The sequence below is a fragment of the Bos grunniens genome, chromosome 1 (assembly GCF_055505025.1).
Source record: "Bos grunniens cultivar Pamir isolate PY7600 chromosome 1, Bosgru_T2T1.0, whole genome shotgun sequence".
NCBI classification, from domain to species: Eukaryota; Metazoa; Chordata; class Mammalia; order Artiodactyla; family Bovidae; genus Bos; species Bos grunniens.
The window spans coordinates 35863949-35885553 of NC_141165.1; the positions used below are offsets into that span (position 1 = coordinate 35863949).

Sequence of the window (21605 nt, forward strand, 5' to 3'; positions counted from 1 at the left end):
TATTTTAAAAGCAATGATATGAGTGAACCTATTTACAAAACAGAAGTTGAGTCAAAGAGGTAGAAAACAAATGTAGTCATCAGTAAGGAGATGGGAAGGTAGGGATAAACTGGGAAATTGAGACTGCCATATACACACTACTATATATAGAATAGTTAACTAATAAGAACTGACTGAATAGCATAGAGAACTCTATTCAGTACTCTGTCATGACCTATATGGGAACAGAATCTAAAAAAAGAGTGAGTATATGTCTGGGTATGTGTATATGTATAATTGACTCTGCTGCACAGCAAAAACTAGCAACATTGTAAATCAACTATATTATAATAAAAATAATTTTTAAAAGATATAAGATGTGTTGTATTATACCACACTGATAATATAGACAGTATGTTACAACAACTTTTAAACAATTTTTAAAAGGCTTTTTTTTACAGTTGCTTTGCAATGTTGCATTAGTATCTGCTATACAGCAGAGGGAATCAGCTGCACATGTACATATATCACCTCTTTCTTGGATTTCCCTTCTGTTTAGGTCACCACAGAGCATTGAGTAGAGTTCTCTGTACTACACTGTCAGTCTCATTAGTTATCTATTTTATACATAGTAGTATATGTATGCCAATCCCAATATCCCAATCCATCCCACCCTCGTTCCCCCACTGGTGTCCATACATTTGTTCTCTACGTCTGTGTCAATACTTCTGATTTGTAAATGAGTTCACCTATACCATAATAGTCCATTGATATATGTACCATGTCTTCTTTATCCATTCATCTTGTTGATGGATATTTAGGTTGCTTCCATGTCCTGACTATAATAACCTTAGAGTTTAATCTATAAAAAAATATTGAATATCTATGTTGTACACTTGAAACTAATATTATATTGTAAATCAACTATATTTTAATAAAAATAAGAAACAATAAAAAATAAAAGCATTGAAGGTTTAAATTGTAGGAAATGATAGTGTATATCAATTTATCATTCCTTGATTAATACTGGTTGCTATGTTTATTATGGAAAGTTGACTCTCTCATTTTTGCCTGAATGCCTGAAGTGAGAAGTGCACTGGCTTCTCTGTATATTCTCAATTTTCAATTAAAAATAGATTTACCATATGACCAAATCAACTGTTATGATGAGATTCTTCTAAATGGAAGAAAGTGTAAGACCTAACTCTTAGAACTAAGTGGATGGAGGTTGGATCCAGGTGCTGGCATCTAATTAAATAGAAGAACCATTCTATTATTTGCTTTTAGGGGAAAGTGGGGAAGACACACTTGACTGCAAATGGTCTCTCAGAGTGAGGGGAAAGATGGAGGGCTCAATTGTTCAAATCCCATTTCCCTATCTAGAGGCTCCTGGGGACTCTGAAGGTTTGAACTTCCTCCTTGGTTGGCTTCCCTTCAGACATTCTCTAGGCTGTGGTCTTAACTGTCCTGTAGTTGACTTTCTCCATGTGCTTTATGACATCAGGCTCTTTGTCATTAAAAGTTTTCTTTCTCTCCTATCACATATGTATTAATGTGGGTATCAGAAGGGAGAGTGGAGGGAAAAAACTTATGGTTGGTCCGTCACTTTTATAGGTAGTTTTCATGACATTTTTCTGAGATGGCTCAGTTTTCTGGTTTTCATGCCAATGTGGAGCTGCTGTTTTGAAAGACCATACTTTCAAACCTCAGGCTTCCTTCATGGCTCATTGGTAAAGAATCTACCTGCAATGTAGGAGACTCTGGGTTGATCCCTGGGTCAGGAAGAAACCCCTGGAGAAGGAAACGGCAACCCACTCCAGTATTCTTGCCTGGGAAATCCCATGGACAGAGGAGCCTGGTGGGCAGCTATAGTCCATGGGGTTGGGAGAATCAGACATGACAGAGTGACTAAACAATGACTCTCAAATCTCAGCTTATGCTCACTTTAATCTTCAGGAAGCAGGGAGACATTACAGTTCTTTACAGGATTATCTCAAACAATATAAAATGAAATGTGTTGAACAATTAGCAGCTGCTTTTCTAGCACTTAAAGTGGAAGGTAGGGAAACCAGAAAGAAGGCAGGGATAATTTCTGCCAGTTCAAGGAACTGATGTTTTATGCAGAAGACCTCCAAGCATCACTGAAGATCTGAAACTGAAGCTGACCATTTTGAACAAGGACTTATTTTACCACTCCATTAAATGAACAAGCAAAAAAAAAGAAAGCAATGGAAAATAAAACGGGAATGTGAAACTATGCTCTCACATCATAGAGGCATAGTACATTATACAACATATTTCTTATTTCCTAGCTGGTTCTAAAATAAAAAGGACTTTAGCTGCTTCAAAAAATGGTTATGTAATACAGCTACAGAGAAAGGAAGAAAAGACCACGGAGCAGAGTAAATAAAATGCTAATGACTGTGGTATTATTTGGGTAGAGAATAGATTGGATTCTTAGCAATTAGTAAACAAAAGGAGGCATGGTGAATTTCACAGCCTTCCCATCAGAAAGGAAGTAGCTTGCTTGTTACTTAGGGAAGCTAGTATATATTTTCAGTTTTTTCTGAATCTTAATTTTAAATGACTCCAATGTCAGCAAATTTTTCATCTGTGCATTGATAATTCTGAAAGAAATATAGTAGGGCTTGGAGGAAAGAAAAGGAACCTGGGGATGAGATAAATTTGGTCTTGGCACTGCCATGTGTGAACTCTCCTACCCTTAGGAAACTCTGAAAGTCTTAATGTTTCATCTCTACCTTGAAGTGGTTTAACTGTATGTTGTGCATCTGACACAATGGTTTCAATAAAGGTTAAAGGCTAAGTTTTTAGAACATGAGCTACACCACCACCACCATTACTCCCCTACTCTGCTGCACAACCTCACAGTCACATCATTTTTCTGTTTTGTTCAAAATCTGTTCTTTTTCCTTAAGTTTAATTGTGGACGATCATGTTAGATTGATGGGCTAAAGACACACAGAAGGGCTCCTTGAGTTTTCGTGCTGAGGACTTGGGTAGCCAGTTTTTGTGTTAGGGCACACAACAGACAACTTGCTAGCATCATTCCTTTGTGCCATATTTCAGGTTCTTGCAACAAATTAAGACAGTACTAAAACAGAAAGAAAAATATCAATAGAAGCTGCCCATTTTTGCCAACATGTATCTTAAACCCACTACCTTGATTTATATGCACATATATTCTTTTCCTAGAATATAGAAAGAAAGACTAATGACTTTTAAGGCACCCTGGAAAATAATTATTCCCATGTCCTTTAGTTGCCCTTTTTCACCTTGGTGGTCCTCACACATTCTTTTTCTTTAATAGCACCAGAAGTGGTAGGGGGTAAGAAGAAGGGGTAGACAAGGAGATTTTGTGTACAGTTATAGATATGGCCTTTTGTAGTTTAATTTTTGAAACTGCAGCCTTTGGTTCTTTGAATCTATTTACACAGATGTTGGGGAAGACGGCTTGTAACCATCTACCACTGGCCTTGTGGTCACCTTTGCCTTAAAGCAATCTCTGGGAGGTACAGTAAAAATGATTGTATTAGATCCTATGTTTTTATTCCACGTTGTTCTTTTGGAATGTAACCTAACCCATATTCTTTAGACAAGGCGTGTTTACTTAGTATTATATGATTAGTTCATTTGGAGACCTATTGTTTTCTCATGCTAATATCAGTAGTCTCTACAATATATATAGGGCAAGCTAACACATACCCTATTATGCTACCTAAATGAATATTTCAAAAATGTTAGCATTGAGTTTTGACATAATGTCAACATTAAAGAAAAAAAAATAAATCTTACCTCATATTTGGGTTTCAAACTGACGTTAAGGAAAATATTTTCAGGAGGCCATAAAAAAAACACAAACTGAAGTATACAAATATATGAAAATATAATCACTCAGCAGTATCATTAAAATTAGCAGGAGATTTTATTCTACCTTTTACATCATTTTGCTATATTGGCTACTACAGGGAACATTATGAGAATTCAATGAATACATTTTAATCTTGTGTTTGAAATCTTGCTTTCTCACCTTTTATTGTTAATATAGAGCTAAGTAGTTGGGTCCTTCCTAGCTCTTCTTTTCAGAAATGTTTTCCATTCCTTCAGATTTTGCAGGTGCACACGTCCTGCTGCTATGCCAAATGCTTCATCCCACCAGGAGTTTTTACCTGGCCGGTGTCATGGCTGCCAAGCTGAGAGAAGGACACCATGTCGGACTGTCAGGAAGATGTGTGCTGTGTGGTTTCCACCCACCAAGTCAGAGAAGCTACATATATGACGGCACAGAGGAGACTGCCTAGTGACAAGGCAGTTCCTCTACTTCAGCTGACTCTGATTGTGCTCACTAACTGGTCATATGGACCTCCTGCTGCAATGCCTAATAACTGCAGCTCAGATGCCAACATCTTTTCTCACCTTTTTACCAGGAAGGAAGCATTGTCTTTGATTGTCCATCAGGACTAATCCTTTCTCAGCATGATACTTGTTAGCATAATTGCAGAGAAAGAACCAAAAAAGTGCATTAGGAGCTGTTCCTTTAAAAAAAAATATGCAGTTGCTCCTTGGTTTCTGTGGGGGATTGGTTTCAGGAACCCCTCTGAATATTCCCAGATTTGCCAGTTCTCAAATCCTTATGTAAATTGGCATAGTATTTACAGTTAGCCTATGTACATCCTCCTGTATACTTAAAATTATTGGCAGATAGCTTATACCTAATACAATGTAAATGTTATCTAAATAATTGCTGGGCATGGCAAATTCAAATTTTACTTTTAGGAACTTTCTGGAATTAAAAAAAAATATTTTCAATCTGCAGTTGGTTGAATCTGAAAATGCTCATCCAGGGGATATGGAGAGCAGACCATATGTAATTTGCAGGAAAAAAGCACTGTATATATTTCACTGATTCTCATAGTTAAGATTTCTTTCAGTTATCAAATTTTTCAACTATCTTTTCATTAATTTTATGTATTTAGAAACCCTACTCAATTCCCAGAAAACTTTGTAATAATCTCTATTAACCTGATCATAGTGCAGAGAAGCTTCTAGTTAATAATTTTAAAGACTCTTATCTCCAGGAAAGCATGAATTATGAACAATTCCAGGTACTTTTGGAACACATTTCGTCATACAGTTGAGTTGAAAATGAAGAATGAAAGAACTTAGTTTTGAGATCTCTTTCCAAAAGAATTGTGGAGTCACTAAAATGCCTTTTATTCAATCTTCAGAGAATAAACCGAGAAAGAAAAATATATTTGTCCATAATTGGGATTATGTTGTCAGCATAGAGATTAAAAATGAGCAGCAAATATATACTTGGAGAAGTATTATTTCTATTAACTAGAATATTGATATACTTGAAAATTTAAAAAAAGAGAAAAGATTCAAAATCATTTTTTAACAAAAGGGAAATAAAACATAATTGGTATCCCTATGTTAAAGAAATTATATCTTGAAAAATTTAGTGTTAATGTTCAAGGTAAAAGAAAAATAGTGATTAAGATTGTAGAAGTGGAGAATCAACATATATCATACATTTGTCCATCTATTTTTTTGTCAACCTATAACACTATTTAATTTTTATGTTTCTGTAAAAAGTTCAAAAGCAGGCAAAATGTCAGGACAGTGATTGAAGTTGTACGGGGCTTTATTTGACCCAACTCATAAGTAAAGTTTAAAAAAAAAGAGGATTTTATTTTTTATTTCACAAGTGATTTTTAATTATGTAGCCACAGTTTCCCCACATTTTTATATGACAACATCTTTTCTATTACACTTTTTAAACTATAGATACAGTTTATTAGAAGTTAAAAGGGAAAGACATTCTTTCTGCTAACTTATATATCCTATTTAACTTAAAAATGATTAACCTTTTAGATATCAAGAATTGAAACAGCTAGTATCACATTTATTTGTAGGTCCCCAAATAGCCCTGAAGTCTAAATAGGAAAATATCTTTTATAAACTATAACAAAAACTCTCACCCCAAAATAAAGCTCTATGAAATTTACATAATTACAACCTTATTCAGCATTTTTACAATATCCAGAAAGCTACAGGAAAAAAGATTTTAAAAGTTAGAATTAGTACCTGGGACAAATCTTGACTAGTGTGAAAAATATGATTAAAAGACTCCTAATATTACTGAGGTGAGAAATTTCTACTTCCTTTTCACACGCCAATAAAAATGTGGTAGTAACTTTTGGTAATATTACTCTTCCCAGAGTTTTGTTGTTGTTATTGTCAAATATATTTCTTGGCTCTTGATGTTAGTAGACACATTTCATGGTCATAATTTAAAATAACCTTATTGTGAAGAGGGGAAACCTTGATATAAGCATTCTGCTGTTAATTTTGCACAGAGTTTACCGTTTAGCATGGTGGCCATGACACCACATGGTAAGAATCTCAAAGAGGTTCTGATTTAATTCTATCATTTTAACATAAAAAAAAAAACAAGAAAATTCACATTTGTTTATGAAAGTTAAGTAAATTTTACTGAAGTTAATCTTACAATATAAGGTTAGTTTTCATGAAGTTTACATTTCCTTTAATAATGAAAAGCAACTAGAAATTGAATTTTTTAAATATATATAACCTATTTCAAATATGTTTTATGATGTAACATTGATTTGGCTATTGGAGGATTTACCCAAAACCCAGATCAAATTGCTACGTGCAGTCTCACTTTTGTCTGTGATGTCCTTTTTGCTTAGTTTTATAAGAGCACTATTAACCTATTTCATTTACCCAAATATTTCTGGGAATCTCTGATAGGTTTATACATGCATCAGTTAGGAAATCTGGTCCTGGACCACTGCTTACTTATCTGCATATCATTTATTTCTATGTTTAGATCAAATCTCCCCATTTATGGATACAAGATCAGGATCCAATGTTTAAGACATTTAAATGAAATCTTTGAGATGACATAGGGATTTATAAGAGAGAACAAATTGGGCACTAGAGAATGTGTCATTCTTTTCTTAGACCTTATTTACAATCATTCTGTAGTTTGCCTTGTTAAAAATGGGAGACCCAGAAAGAAGCAAAATTGACAAGATTGCCGGGAGAAATATCAATAACCTCAGGTATGCAGATGACACCACCCTTATGGCAGAAAGTGAAGAGGAACAAAAAGTCTCTTGATGAAAGTGAAAGTGGAGAGTGAAAAAGTTGGCTTAAAGCTCAACATTCAGAAAACGAAGATCATGGCATTCGGTCCCATCACTTCATGGCAAATAGATGGGGAAACAGTGGAAACAGTGTCAGACTTTATTTTTTAGGACTCCAAAATCACTGCAGATGGTGACTGCAGCCATGAAATTAAAAGACGCTTACTCCTTGGAAGGCAAGTTACGACCAACCTAGATAGCATATTCAAAAGCAGAGACATTACTTTGCCAACAAAGGTTCGTCTAGTCAAGGCTATGGTTTTTCCTGTGGTCATGTATGGATGTGAGACTTGGACTGTGAAGAAGCCTGAGCACCAAAGAATTGATGCATTTGAACTGTGGTGTTGGAGAAGACTCTTGAGAGTGCCTTGGACTGCAAGGAGATCCAAGCAGTCTATTCTAAAGGAGATCAGCCCTGGGATTTCTTTGGAAGGAATGATGCTAAAGCTGAAACTCCAGTACTTTGGCCACCTCATGCGAAGAGTTGACTCATTGGAAAAGACTCTGATGCTGGGAGGGATTGGGGGCAGGAGGAGAAGGGGATGACAGAGGATGAGATGGCTGGATGGCATCACTGACTCGATGGACGTGAGTCTGAGTGAACTCTGGGAGTTGGTGATGGACAGGGAGGCCTGGCGTGCTGCAATTCATGGGGTCACAAAGAGTCGGACATGACTGAGCGACTGAACTGACTGACTGACTGACTCTAGGCTAAGTCATCTCATAAGATCCAGATTCCTGGTCTTGTTATCAGTCTTCTATAACTTCTCCACGTCTGACCTCTCATAAACAAGCATTGCAGGACTCATATGTGCATATAATCATTAAAAACAAAAATAATTTGTAAAGATAAATCCCTGTTCAAAAATGAAACATCCAAAAACGGGAGACAGTTTGTGGAAATGCTGCATTGTTTTTAATTCCAACAAACTTTGATATTAGTATACCAAATACTTTTTCTTAAAGTCCATTAAACTGGCTATCTGTGGTCCAGATTTTTTTTTTTTGTTATCGTCTCATAACCAAACGTTCCACTAGGTTAGGTTTTCCCAGGATAGAATGTTTGACTGAAGACAACTTCTCTTGCCGAAGAGAACTCCTTTTAGGTTTTCTAGTTCAACTGAGGTCAAAGATCCCAAAGCTAATCATTACAGTTCAAGCTCAAATTCTGATGATGTCTTCCCCAGGTCAGTGGCTCTGTGTAGGCAGATGTTTTCAAAGTTTGTGATCTATTGGTAGAGAGACTGCTCATAAGGTATGAGCAGTAGATACATTCCTCCTTTCTATGGCAGTCCTAGGACTGAGTTGAAAAGGTCACGACCTTATCCCTGTTATGAGACTAAATGCCTCTCCGTCTTTCCTTGGCTGTCTGTATCAGACGGAACCAGACTAAATACATGCAAGGTATTTCAGTGCATGTTAAATCTCACAAAATTTCTTTCTCTGCTGTAATGTTTAATTTTGTGTAAACTTGGCTAGGTCACAGCACCTAGATATTTGGTCACACATTATTCTAGAGGTTTTTGTGAAAGCATTTTTTTTTAAGATGAAGGTGAGGGATCTTCCTGAGCCAGGGCTCAAACCCAAGTCTTCCACATTACAGGTAGGTGCTTTACCATCTAAGCCACCAGGGAAGCCCCAATATTTAAATCAGTAAACTTGAAGTTAAGCAGATTACCTTTCACAGTGGTAGGTAGACATCATCCAATCAGCTGAAGCCCTTGGCAGAAAAAGCCTGACTTCCCAAGATGATGGGATTCTGCCTGAACTCTGCCTCTGGACTTAAATTGTAGCTTCCCTGGGTTTCCTGTCTGCTGGCCCATCCTGCAGATTTTGAGCTTGCCAAATCTCCACAATCATGTGAGCTAATTCCTTAACATAAATCTTTCTTTTTACATATATATATATATGTGTGTGTGTATACACACACACACACACACACATCCTGTTTGTTCTCTTTCCCTGGAGAGCCCTGATTAATATTATAGCCAAAGGTTTTTATCATTTCTACTCTTTTAAAAAATCCCTTGATATTCTCCCCTTCCAGCTTTACTGAGATATAATTGAAGTATAACATTATATAGGTTTGAATACAATGTGATAATTTGTGTATATTAATATCACAAAATGATTACACAGTAAGGTTACTTAACACATTCATCACCTCACATAGCTACTATCATTTTTTGAGGGGTGCCAGCTGCAGTAAGAACATTTAAGATCTATTCTCTTAGCAGATTTTAAGTATGAAAGTGAAAGTTAGTCACTTAGTCATGTCCAACTTTTTGTGACCCCATGGTCTGTAGCCCACCAGGCTCCTCTGTCCATTGAATTCTCCAGGCAAGAATACTGGAGTGGGTTGACATTTCCTTCTCCAGGGTATCTTCCCAACCCTGGGATTAAACCCAGGTTTCCCACATTGTGGGTATACTCTTTACTGACTGAGCCTCCAGGGAAGCCACTAAATATAAAATGCAGTATTTTTAAATATAGTTATCATGTTGTACACTAGATCCTCAGAACCTATTCATATTAAAATTGGAAGTTTGTATCCTTTGACCAAATCTCCCCATTTCCCCAAATCCCCAATCTTGAAATCATGGTTCTACTCTCTGTAGTGGCGTTTTTAAGATTCTACATGTAAATGAGAAAATACAGGCTTTGTTCTTTCTCTGTCTGACTTATTTAACTTAACATGATACCTTCAAGGTCAAACCATCTTGTTACAAATGATAGGATTTCCTTTTCTTTTGGCTCAATAGTATTCCATCACACACACACATACACACACACACGTCAGTCATTCAATCATGCCTGATTCATTGCAACCCCATGGACTATATAGCCTGCCAGGTCCTCTCTGTTCATGGGACTTTCAAAGAAAGAATACTGGGGTGGTTTGCCATTTCCTCTTTTAGGGGATCTTCCCTGCAGGCAACAAACCGGCATCTCTTGTGTCTCCTGCACTGGCAGGCAGATTCTTTATCTCTGTGCCACCTGTGAAGCCCACACACGCACACACACACACACACATATGATAAATTTAATTGTGAAAGTGAAGTGAAAGTTTAAGTTGCTCAGTTGTGTCTGACTCTTTAGGACCCCATGGACTATACATACAGTCCATGGAATTCTCTAGGCCAGAATACTGGAGTAGGTAGCCTTTCCCTTCTCCAGGTGATCTTCCCGACCCAGGGGTTGAACTCAGTTCTCCCACATTGCAGGCAGATTCTTTACCAACTGAGCCACAAGGGAAGTCTATATATATATATATATGTTTAATTGTAACTGGAAGGAATTTGAGCTTAGTGTTTGTAAACATCTCAACTGTTTTAAGGTTCAGTTCAGTTCAGTTCAGTCGCTCAGTCATGTCTGACTCTTTGCTATTCCATGAATCACAGCACGCCAGGCCTCCCTGTCCATCACCAACTCCCGGAGTTCATTCAAACTCCCATCCATCAAGTTGGTGATGCCATCCAGCCATCTCATCCTCTGTTGTCCCCTTTTCTTCCTGCCCCCAATCCCTCCCAGCATCACAGTCTTTTCCAATGAGTCAACTCTTTGCATGAGGTGGCCAAAGTACTGGAGTTTCAGCTTTAGCATCATTCCTTCCAAAGAACACCCAGGGCTGATCTCCTTTAGAATGGACTGGTTGGATCTCCTTGCAGTCCAAGGGACTCTCAAGAGTCTTCTCCAACACCACAGTTCAAAAGCATCAATTCTTTGGCACTCAGCTTTCTTCATAGTCAAACTCTCGCATCCATTCATGACCACTGAAAAAACCATAGCCTTGACTAGATGGACCTTTGTTGGCAAAGTAATGTCTCTGCTTTACAATATGCTGTCTAGGTTGGTCATAACTTTTATTCCAAGGTAGATCCATGTAAAAATCCTCAGTTTATTTCCCCTTACTAATGAATTATGTCTTATTTTCTCTAGAGGCTCAAATAATACATCAATATGGCATATTAGCTCTTTCCCTAACCCTATGCAATTAATTAAGGAAAAACTGAAATTATTAGTTACACTAAGAAATCAAATATTTTCAACTTACCTTTTTTCATTCAGTGTAAATGTTCAACAGTCTATTTTAGATAAACTTAATGGAAAAAATGTTTGGATCTTGAAGGTAAAAAGGATATTTTTAAAAAAGTAAAGTTTTAGGCAGTATCTTTGACTGCAAAGCTGATTATTTTGACTATGTAAATTTATTTACAAATAAAGTGTGTGTAGGTAGAAATCTTGTTAACTCACATTGTGTATACATCCTTCGGTGATGTCCTTGGGATATTGGTCAAATAGATCCTGCATTGAATTACAATTACAACCTTAATGCAAATAGTACATGAGAGAATTTTTAAAACAGAACACATGGACAGACTGGATGGTCATCCAGTCGTACTTTTTCTCTTGCATATGTGTATATCTGTGTAATTTTAGATATTTACAGAGATTAGAAAAGGGTCAAGCAATTTGAAGGAAATTCAGAATTTCTTTGAAAGGAGAGGATTAATTTTAAAATGAATTTTCAGTTAAATAGGGAAACAGGATAAGGATTTCCCCTATTTTAGCAAAAAGATGTAGAGCCCTTTGCAGGCAGAAAGTGCTCTCCCTGAGTGACCTATTGCTGGCCTTTACTGCAGGAATAGATTTGTTTTGGTAGACTGTTGTAGCCAGCTACCTGCAGAGAGAAGGGAATCCTAGTTGAAAGAATTCTTAATACAGTAGTTAAATATTCCTTCTTTTGGATGAAGCTTTCCCATATGGTATTCCCTTACATTCAGCATAATTTATAGGTTCTTAATTTTAAAACCCTTTATTTCAGAACAAATGAAAATAATTTAATCTTTGACAAGAGAATTGGATATCCCCATGGAAGAGCTGTAGTTTATTCAAATCAAGTCCACCCTGGAATGACCAAGAACAAGATGTAAAATGAATGAGAAAGGAAAATACAGCAGAATGTACCAGATGTTTTTCATGTGTTGGCTGTACATATATCTTTCTTTGTTAGCTTTTAGCTGCAGATTGAGTGCAGTGTACATCATTTTATACACAATAGACAGCTATGAATCATGTATTCACATATGGATATAATCTCTCATAAGGTTTATTGAAATAGAAAGATAGGAAAGCACAACATGACATATATGCTGAATTCTATATAGGCAAGTGTGAATTATATAGTTAGATGCTCTCTTCCAGGGATTTCTTATCACTGTCTCACTGGGTAGTGTAAGGATTAATTAGTTAGTTTGTAGGCTCTTTGAAGATAGAAAACTCTGCAAGTGCTGAGAATTATCAAGGTAACTCAAGAGTGAGGCATAAGTGGTTGCAACCTCATCAGTTCTTTGAAATGTGTGTCTAGACTGATTCACAGTTTTCTTTTAGTGTTTTATGGATTGGAAATTTCTTAGCAAATTTTGAAGATGATATGTGTTCCACTGAAATCATACGAATCTGCAATACGAATCATTTTTGTTTGGATTTTGTTTCTGAAATAGATATGTTTCGGAATGTTTCCGAACATAGATATGTTTCTAAACCTAACTTATTAAATAATGATTTTGATATCCATTATAACCAATCTACCATTTGATTGATTAAACTGTAGTTCTCTTAATTTGTGCAACTGAAGTCTAGTTAATTTGCATGAAGATAGCTGTTTCCATTTCTTATACACTAAAAGACATTAAGAGAAGTATTCATTGTTTCCATAAAACTCATATAGCTTTTATTGGCATGTTTCAATCATTTCTCATTGTAAAAATGTCAATTCTGAAATGTTATTTATCTCTTTTAAGAATATATATTGTAGATAGTTAAACATGAGCATGATTTCCTTAATTCAGGAGTCAAATTCTGCATATATTTTTCTTTGTCCTCTTACTCCGATTATAATTATATGGATAATGTGTCAAAAAGTGTGAAGAACAGTGATGGTTATATATTTTCTTTCTTTTTTAAGATTTTTATGTGGACAAATTTTAATCTTTATTGAATTTGTTACAATATTGCTTCTGTTTCATGTTTTGGTCTTTGACCTTGAGGCAGGTGGTATCTTAGCTCCCTAACCAGGGATTGAACCCACACCCCTACATTGGAAGATGAAATGTTAACTACTGGACCACCAGGGAAGTCCCATATTTTATTTTATTCTACAAGATGATGCTGTGAAAGTGCTACACTCAATATGCCAGCAAATTTGGAAAACTCAGCAGTGGCCACAGGACTAGAAAAGGAGAGTGTTCATCCCAGTCCCAAAGAAAGGCAATGCCAAAGAATGTTCAAACTACTGCACAATTGTACTCATCTCACACACTAGCAAAGTAATGCTCAAAATTCTTCAAGCCAGGCTTCAACAGTATGTGAACCATGAACTTCCAAATTTTCAAGCTGGATTTACAAAAGGCAGAGGAACCAGAAATCAAATTCCTAACATCTGTTGAATCATTAAAAAAGTAAGAGAGTTCCAGGAAAACATCTACTTCTGCTTTATTGATTATGCCAAAGCCTTTGACTATATGGATCACAACAAACTGTGGAAAATTCTGAAAGAGGTGGGAATACCAGACCACCTGACAGGCCTCTTGAGAAATCTGTATGCAGGTCAAGAAGCAACAGTGAGAACTGGACATGGAACAACAGACTGGTTCCAAATAGGGAAAAGAGTACATCAAGGCTGTATATTGTCACCCTGCTTATTTAACTTATATGCAGAGTACATCATGAGAAATGGTGGGCTGGATGAAGCACAAGCTGGAATCAGGATTGATGGGAAAAAATATCAATAACCTCAGATATGCAGATGATACCACCCTTATGGCAGAAAGTGAAGAGGAACTAAAAAGCCTCTTGATGAAAGTGAAAGAGGAGAGTGAAAATGTTGTCTTAAAGCTCAACATTCAGAAAACTAAGATCATGGCATCTGGTCCTATCACTTCACGGCAAATAGGTGGGGAAACAGTGGTAACAGTGACAAACTTTGTTTTTCTGGGCTCCAAAATCACTGCAGATGGTGACTGCAGCCATGAAATTGAAAGATGCTTACTCCTTGGAAGAAAAATTATGACCAACCTAGACAGCATATTAAAAAGCAGAGACATTACTTTGCCAACAAAGGGCCATCCAGTCAAGGCTATGGTTTTTCCAGTAGTCGTGTATGGATGTGAGAGATTTGGAAGAAAGCTGAGTGCCGAAGAGCTGATACTTTTGGACTGTGGTGTTGGAGAAGAACTGAAAAGAGATCCAACAAGTCCATCCTAAAGGAAATCAATCCTGAATTGGAAAGACTGATGTTGAAGCTGAAACTCCAATACTTTCACCACCTGATGTGAAGAAATGACTCATTTGAGAAGACCCTGATGCTGAGAAAGATTGAAGGTAGGAGGAGAAGGGGACACCAGAGGATGAGATGATTGGATGGCATCACCAACTCGACGGATGTGAGTTTGAATAAGCTCCAGGAGTTGGTGATGGACAGGAAAGCCTGGCGTGCTGCAATCCATGGGATTGCAAAAAGTCAGACACTACTGAGCTACTGAACTGAACATTTTTTAAATAAAATACCACATTTTTCATACTTCTTTTTCTGAATCCCTTGAAGGTGTCAATAGGGGAGGACGTTTTGTAGGCAAAGTAAATATGTAACAATATGATTCCAAATTAAAGTGAATATTGTTCCTTATGATACTGTTTTGTTTTTGAGTGAAATTTGGAAAAATAAGATACTAAGTGAAATAAGAGTACCTATTTAACCCCACCCAGAAATGATCACAATTAATACCTATCTTGTTCCATATATATTGCATTCAGTTATAATTAGAATATACCACAAGTTAATTTCCATCTCCCTATGCAGAGGTGTAATTACTATGAACCTGATATTTAGCTTTACCTTCATGATTTTATAGTTTCATTAGAATATATGTGCTATTTATAACACTTATTAGTATACAGTGAGTTTTTAATGTTTACACAAATATTATTTTTTCCCACTCATTTATGTTGAGAGCTACCTACATCAGTCTACTGTATTCCATTGTATCCCATAGTGTATTTATCCAAATGCTATAATGAAAACCCTTCTCTGTACTTTAGGTACACATATGTAAGAGTTACTAATAAATATATACATGAAGAAGAGCTGGGTTACAGGGTGTGCACAGTTTCAATTCTGGGGAGACCAGGCATTCTGGTTCCTGTGAGTCACTGTACTGTTCTTATCCATACATTCTGATTGATTTAACATCTGTCCTGTTTTTTTTTTTTTTTTTTATGAAGTATTCATAGCAATTGCATTGATTAAAAATTAGCATCTATTTGTTATATGTCCATTTTGTTTAATAGTTGCAGCTTTTGTCATGGCTGTATAAAAATGGGAGACAAATGAAATATTAAGAGTTATAACCACCCTAGGGGGTTAAATCTGAAAATCGACTTTATTTTCCTCACCCACTTCAAACAAAACATGGCTGGTGTCTCCATTTTAAGGACAGCATGCAGAGTGTTGATGATAAAACAATATGCCCTGGGTCAGCAGTGGCCAGGGACAGCTAATTCCTTCCAATCTTGCATGATGGTGGGGTAAGCATTGGACACAATTTTTCATGCTGTCCACTTAAATGATACTGGCAGGCCACCATATGCTGAGTTTGGAGAAAACAAAGGAAATAAGAGCTTAGATAAATATGAATAATGTGCAGAGAATAGAAGCTGAGCACACACAGTGAGTCTTGGTCTTGCTAGAGTGGTTTTATCATCTCTCAGACACCTCCATTTAATTTATTGGTCACTTTGAAATAATGTTTCAGTAGTGAGTTTTAAAAAAATGTGTTTAATTAAAAAGTAAGTAATGAACTTCCCTTTCAAGAAAGTTTAGGGCAACCCAAAAAACTGGTATAATATATCCATTGGCATTTTCTATCCATTATTGAGGCCATAAAGGTTAACACTGATCTCCTGACACCCAGAAGATGCAAATCTGAGGGCACAATATTGGGTGGGGTTTCAAAAGTTACTAGTTACATTAAGAAAACTGCCTAAAGATGTCCTTTTCATATGTTTAACTTGTGAATTTGGAGAAAATGTATGAGCATACCACTCTGAGAAGCATTGCTTTTCAGCAATGGCACCCCACTCCAGTACTGTTGCCCAGAAAATCCCATGGATGGAGGAGCCTGGTAAGCTGCAGTCCATGGGGTCGCTAAGAGTCAGACACAACTGAGCGACTTCACTTTCACTTTCCACTTTCATGCATTGAAGAAGGAAATGGCAACCCACTCCAGTGTTCTTGCCTGGAGAATCCCAGGGACGGAGGAGCCTGGTGGGCTGCAGTCCATGGGGTCGCACAGAGTCGGACACTACTGAAGCAACTTAGCAGCAGCAGCAGCAGCAGCAGTGCTTTCTTAAGTAAATTGTATTTATTTTTTATTCCAGATCTTTTTAATACTTATGAAATTTGCAGCAAGAGCTGTGAATACGTTAGCTCCGTTAGATCACAAGCAGTGGAATAATGCCATTTAGATGTTTCACATAGGAAATTAGATCTAAAAATGGTTTGATCAAGCATCCAATTAATGGAACCAAAATAACGCTTTTGGAAATTTATTCTAGAAATTAAACTCTGACAATGTCATCAATGCTTTGTAAAATTCAGTTAAGAAGCTAAACACTGATGATAACTCTTGGTGGTGGTGACAACTTTGGAAACAAGTTTGGAAAAGATTGTAGATGATTTTATTAAAAATCAATAATCAACTTTATTATAAGAGAAATACATTTTAAAGAAAATAACCAGACAGCTTTAAGTATATAAATATTTTCCAGAATAATTATTCTGCTTGCTGTTTTTAATGCTTAAATAAGAAATATAAAGCTATTTTTCCATTTTGCTTCATTTACAGTTTAAAATTTTTGAAGACTTTCATTTTTAAAAGATGTTTTGAACAGAATTATTTATAGGTCCATCAATGTAATAAAAATAGTCTGTAAATAAATATATTAAATAATACATAACTTTACATTTTAGTATACTGTTTTACTTTTAAAGAGTCACAGTTTAATAATACAACTTATAGTCCCCTAACCTTACTAGATAACATTAAATTACTCTGTAGATTGGTACAACAGATTTATTCCTGTCAGCAATTGGTATGATTACTTTTAAAGTTGCCAAGCTAATGAATGAAAACTGGATAGAGGACTTATCAGATATTAAACTGAGAAGAACAGATACTACACTTGATCTTAGCCAAAAGACTGAGAAGCGATTGAAAATTGGAACTTTATGTAGCTCTAAGTTGTATCTTTCTAATTACTAGTGTGTTAGAACATCTTTTCATTTTTAGTAGTCATTAAGAGTTTTCTCTTTTTAAGTATATATCCTCTTTTTTCTCTTATGTTAGATACCTTTTATTCTCTTTTATTTTTAAGAATTACTTTGATATTTTTTGAATATTTTACTTTTTCCATGTATATTTTAATAGTGTTTATCTGAAGTTTCGTAGATATCCAAGATAAACTTCAGAACACTGATATGAAGGTTTCTAAAAAGCCAACTCAGAAGTCATTCTGGGGGTATATAATTCTAACTTTAAATCAATTAAAGTGTTTTGCCATTTCAGCAAAATATTTTTAAAGATACTCATTAAAAAACTCCAAATTATTTTGGAGGCTAAAAGAAAGTGCCTGCCAATGTAGAAAATGCAAGAGATGCCGGTTCACTCCCTGGGTCCGGAAGATCCCCTGGAGTAGGGAATGACAATACACTCCAGTGGGTTGGAGTGGAGTGGAAGAAACCCACTTTCGACAGAGGAGCCTGATGGACTACCATCCATGGGGTTGCAAAGAGTTGGACCTGACTTAGTGAGTAAATAACAACAATAAAGGATACATTTAAATAGCTATTTCAACAAAACACTCTACTCTTACAGAAAAAAAAAAAGAAATAAAGAAAGGAAAACCTACTTGTTAACTATATAGCTCCTAGATGGTCCACTAAATATTTCACAATTGTCTTTTTGGTAATCAATAACCTCTCAACATATTTGTTAAAAATACAGGTTCTACAAGTTTCACTTCAGATCACAGGGTTAGAATGTCCAAGGAGAGTACCTAGAACTCTGGATTTTTAAAAAGACTCAAGTAGTTCTTATCTTTGAGAAAGTTTGAGCAACTGTGCTCTGACACACTAGCAAAAACAACAAAAACAGGGGAAAGCAAGTCTAGAGTTAGAAAAATGTATCTTTTTCCTACCCCCAGCCTTCCCAAATCTACCTTCTTATTCTTTCTCTATCTTGGCAAATAATACTTCATCCACCTAGCATTTCATCAGAGTCAGAAACCTATAGGTTTGTAACTTAGCGAACAATAAGAAATATATTGCTGAATATTTTCCTTGGGTACACAAAATTTCTGGCTACATACTCATATGTCAATTAATGCTTATTTCTTGCTGTAAAATAGCAGTAGTTAATAAAAGTATTTCACCACTCTGGCAAAATAACCTCTGTACATGTTCCACTGCTACAAAAATTATATTGAAAACCTGGAGACTGACATTTTGAACTTCAGGTATTCCTCAACTATGGAAAAGCAGGTTGAGATGTCAGAGGCTATAATGAGAAGAGTTCTTATTTTTATTAATTTCTAAATTGTTTTGTGTTAAGGTAGATGTGCAGGTATGGGATGAATAGGTAGGTCATTGAAGCAGTAGTTAAAAATTGTAAAAGCTTTGGTGAAATTGCACATGGAAATTTAGACTTTGGCTCAGCTGGGAGATTTTGAAGAAAGGATATTTCTGATTCTTCACTGATTGTTGAGAAGGCTCTTACGGGGAACCACCTTAACATTTTGGAAAGAAGTCAATTTTGTAGCCAGACAATGGATTTTGAGAAGTTTGCTGACTATTTTAAGTCTCAGATTTGAGACTTGTGAAATGGGATTAAAATATATATATTGCTTGGGAGTGTGGTTATAAAATTATATGATAAAATAATGACAATTAATTATATTTGCCCTGTGTTTTTCCCTGACAAAAAGACCCAATTTAAATTAGTTACTCTGTATAGGTTGGTGTGGGTATTTTTGAGAAACACCTTCCTGGTGATGAAGAAAAGAATATTCTGGCAAAGTAGTATACTTTCTCCAATATTGATTTTTCGGAGATCTAGATATTACGTGAAGAAATTGACATGACTTGTAAAGGAAAAGTGGATAATTGTAGATTATTTAGGAGGCAGTCATTATTTACTGTGCCTATTTAAATCTCAGGGCACAGAGCTAGAACTGAAGAGTTCAGCAAGGAGAAAGAACCCCTAAGAAAAGGTTGCCCAAGGATTATTTCTTTCAGTTTTTAGCCTGAAATACTGGGTGTATGGTGCTGGTAATTCCTGAGCTAGAGGAATATCATAGGAGGAACCATGTTTTGTGGGCAAAATAAAAGATTTCATTTTGATATGTAAATATGTAAAGTAAAAATTTGAATATGTCCTATTTGACAGTCAAATATCTGTCACGTGTACCTCCATGGCTGAATCATGTCAATATATGGCAAAACCCACAACAATACTGTAAAGTAATTCGCCTCCAGTTAAACTAAATTAATTAAAAAAAAAAAAAAGATCTGTCCTGGAGATGTGAATTTGTTTACTGGTCAGCATAGATGTGGTGTTTAAAGCCCTGAAAATGCCTGCATCTTGAACCAACAACAATTAAGGCCTGAACAACCCCAGGCCTTTGTCAACTTTGATAGACGAGCCAAAGAAATACATATAAAGTTTATGTTAAAATTAATGGGAAAGACAGATTACTTAGAGATATTGAGACAACTAGCTATTAGCTAACAAATTGCAGAAATAATAAAATTGTATAGAATATATTTGATCAGGTATTCAAATGTAAACAGTGAAGTCACTCACATGCTAGATGTAAATGTATAAAACTACAAAGAGGCTTCCCCAGTGGCTCAGCAGTCTACCTGCAGTGCAGGAAACTCAGGAAATGTGGGTTTGATCCCTGGGTTGGGAAGATCCCCTGGTGGAGGGCATGGCAACCCACTCTAGTATTCTTTTGGTGAAAATCCCATGGACAGAGGAGTCTGGTGAGCTACAGTCTATGGGGTTGCAAAGAATCAGACGTGACTAAAGTGACTGAGCACACACCCATAAATTATTTTAGCGGCAATATTTTATAAGCAAACATTAAATAATTTTTCTAAATTCTATTAGCTGATATTTTCTCTGTATCTTTTTTTTTCTTTTGTATTTGTATGTCAGTTTAACTCACGAGAGAGTGTCTTCTTTTAACCCAGTTTTTTTTTATTTAATATTCCCACTCTGTTTTAATACATGCAATATCAGGTTTCTCAGTAGAGAAGAAATATAGAATTTGGGTTGTTAATGTTGAAAACTCCTTGCTTTTTAGATTTGGGCTTCTGAAACTTGGTTTATTTAGGGCTTCTCATCAGACCTTGATTTTTCAGGTTTCTGTGATTGCTTCTCCAAAATAATCAGTGTCTGAAGGTGACGACTCCAATAAATGTAAAATTATGCAGGCTTTTAAGAAAATTATGTGTAAAAGAATTCAATACTCTTGAATGTGAGGCCTTAATAGCATTGCTTTCATCTGAGTCCTCTATGCACTTGGCCCAGAATTTCAATATGTTTTGCCCCCTCAGACCACATATCACAACTATGAACACTGTTGAGCTCATTAGAACAAAATGGTGATGTAATTAAGTTTTCCCTTGGTGTCCTTTGTTCATCTTCTTCCAGGTGTTGCCCACTTTTCCTGGGCTTTACATGCCTGCTTGTGACCCATCATGAATGCATAGAATGGGTTTAATGGTGAGGCTGCTTCTGTCTTATAAAGACTTCTTTATCATTACATGATGTATATCTCTATTTCAGTTGCCTTTTATTGTATCTTTTTTTTTTTTTTAACTAAAGTATTTGAGCTTCCCTGATGGCTCAGACAGTAAAGAATCTTCCTGTAATGCAGGAGACCTGGGTTCAGTCCCTGAGTTGAGAAGATCCCCTGGAGGAGAAAACGGCAACCCACTCCAGTATTCTTGCCTGGAGAATCCCTTGGATGTAGGAGCCTAACAAGCTCAGTTCATGGGGTCGCAAGGAGTTGGAAGACAAGTGAGTGACTAACACTTTGAACACTTTTGATAGCTGATTTACAATATTGTGTTGGATTCTGGTATACAAAAAATGATTAAATTATGCATACATATATATTCTTTTTCATTATAAGTTATTACAAGATATTGAATATAGTTCCCTGTACTATGTAGGAGGAACGTGCTATTTATTTTATATTTATTAGTTTGTATCAGCCAGGCATGCTGCAGTCCATGGGGTTGCAAAGAGTTGGACACAACTGAGTGACTGAACTGAACTGAACTGAACTGATCTGCTGATACCATTA

General features: G+C 36.0%; 1 protein-coding gene and 1 non-coding gene across 19 annotated transcripts in view; one reads left to right on the plus strand and one right to left on the minus strand.

Annotated features, from left to right (window-relative positions):
- LOC147379261 (uncharacterized) overlaps positions 1-21605 on the plus strand; it is a 175036-nt gene that overhangs the window by 46737 nt on the left and 106694 nt on the right. For 12 of the 18 annotated variants that reach the window (XR_015132664.1, XR_015132657.1, XR_015132660.1 and 9 more), the window contains 2 exons: positions 3435-3509; positions 4105-6196. Coding sequence is in view for 2 of the 18 variants with exons in the window: in XM_086316909.1 (XP_086173035.1) it covers positions 3435-3509; positions 4105-4276 (247 nt within the window). In the remaining 16 variants the exon portion in view is untranslated. Of the gene's footprint in view, positions 1-3434; positions 3510-4104; positions 6325-21173; positions 21317-21605 lie in introns of those variants that run through there. The other 6 variants (XR_015132655.1, XR_015132654.1, XR_015132653.1 and 3 more) reach the window with 3 other exon arrangements.
- LOC147379262 (U2 spliceosomal RNA) lies at positions 17250-17444 on the minus strand. Its single transcript, XR_015135247.1, has one exon. It is a non-coding gene; the product is annotated as a U2 spliceosomal RNA (small nuclear RNA).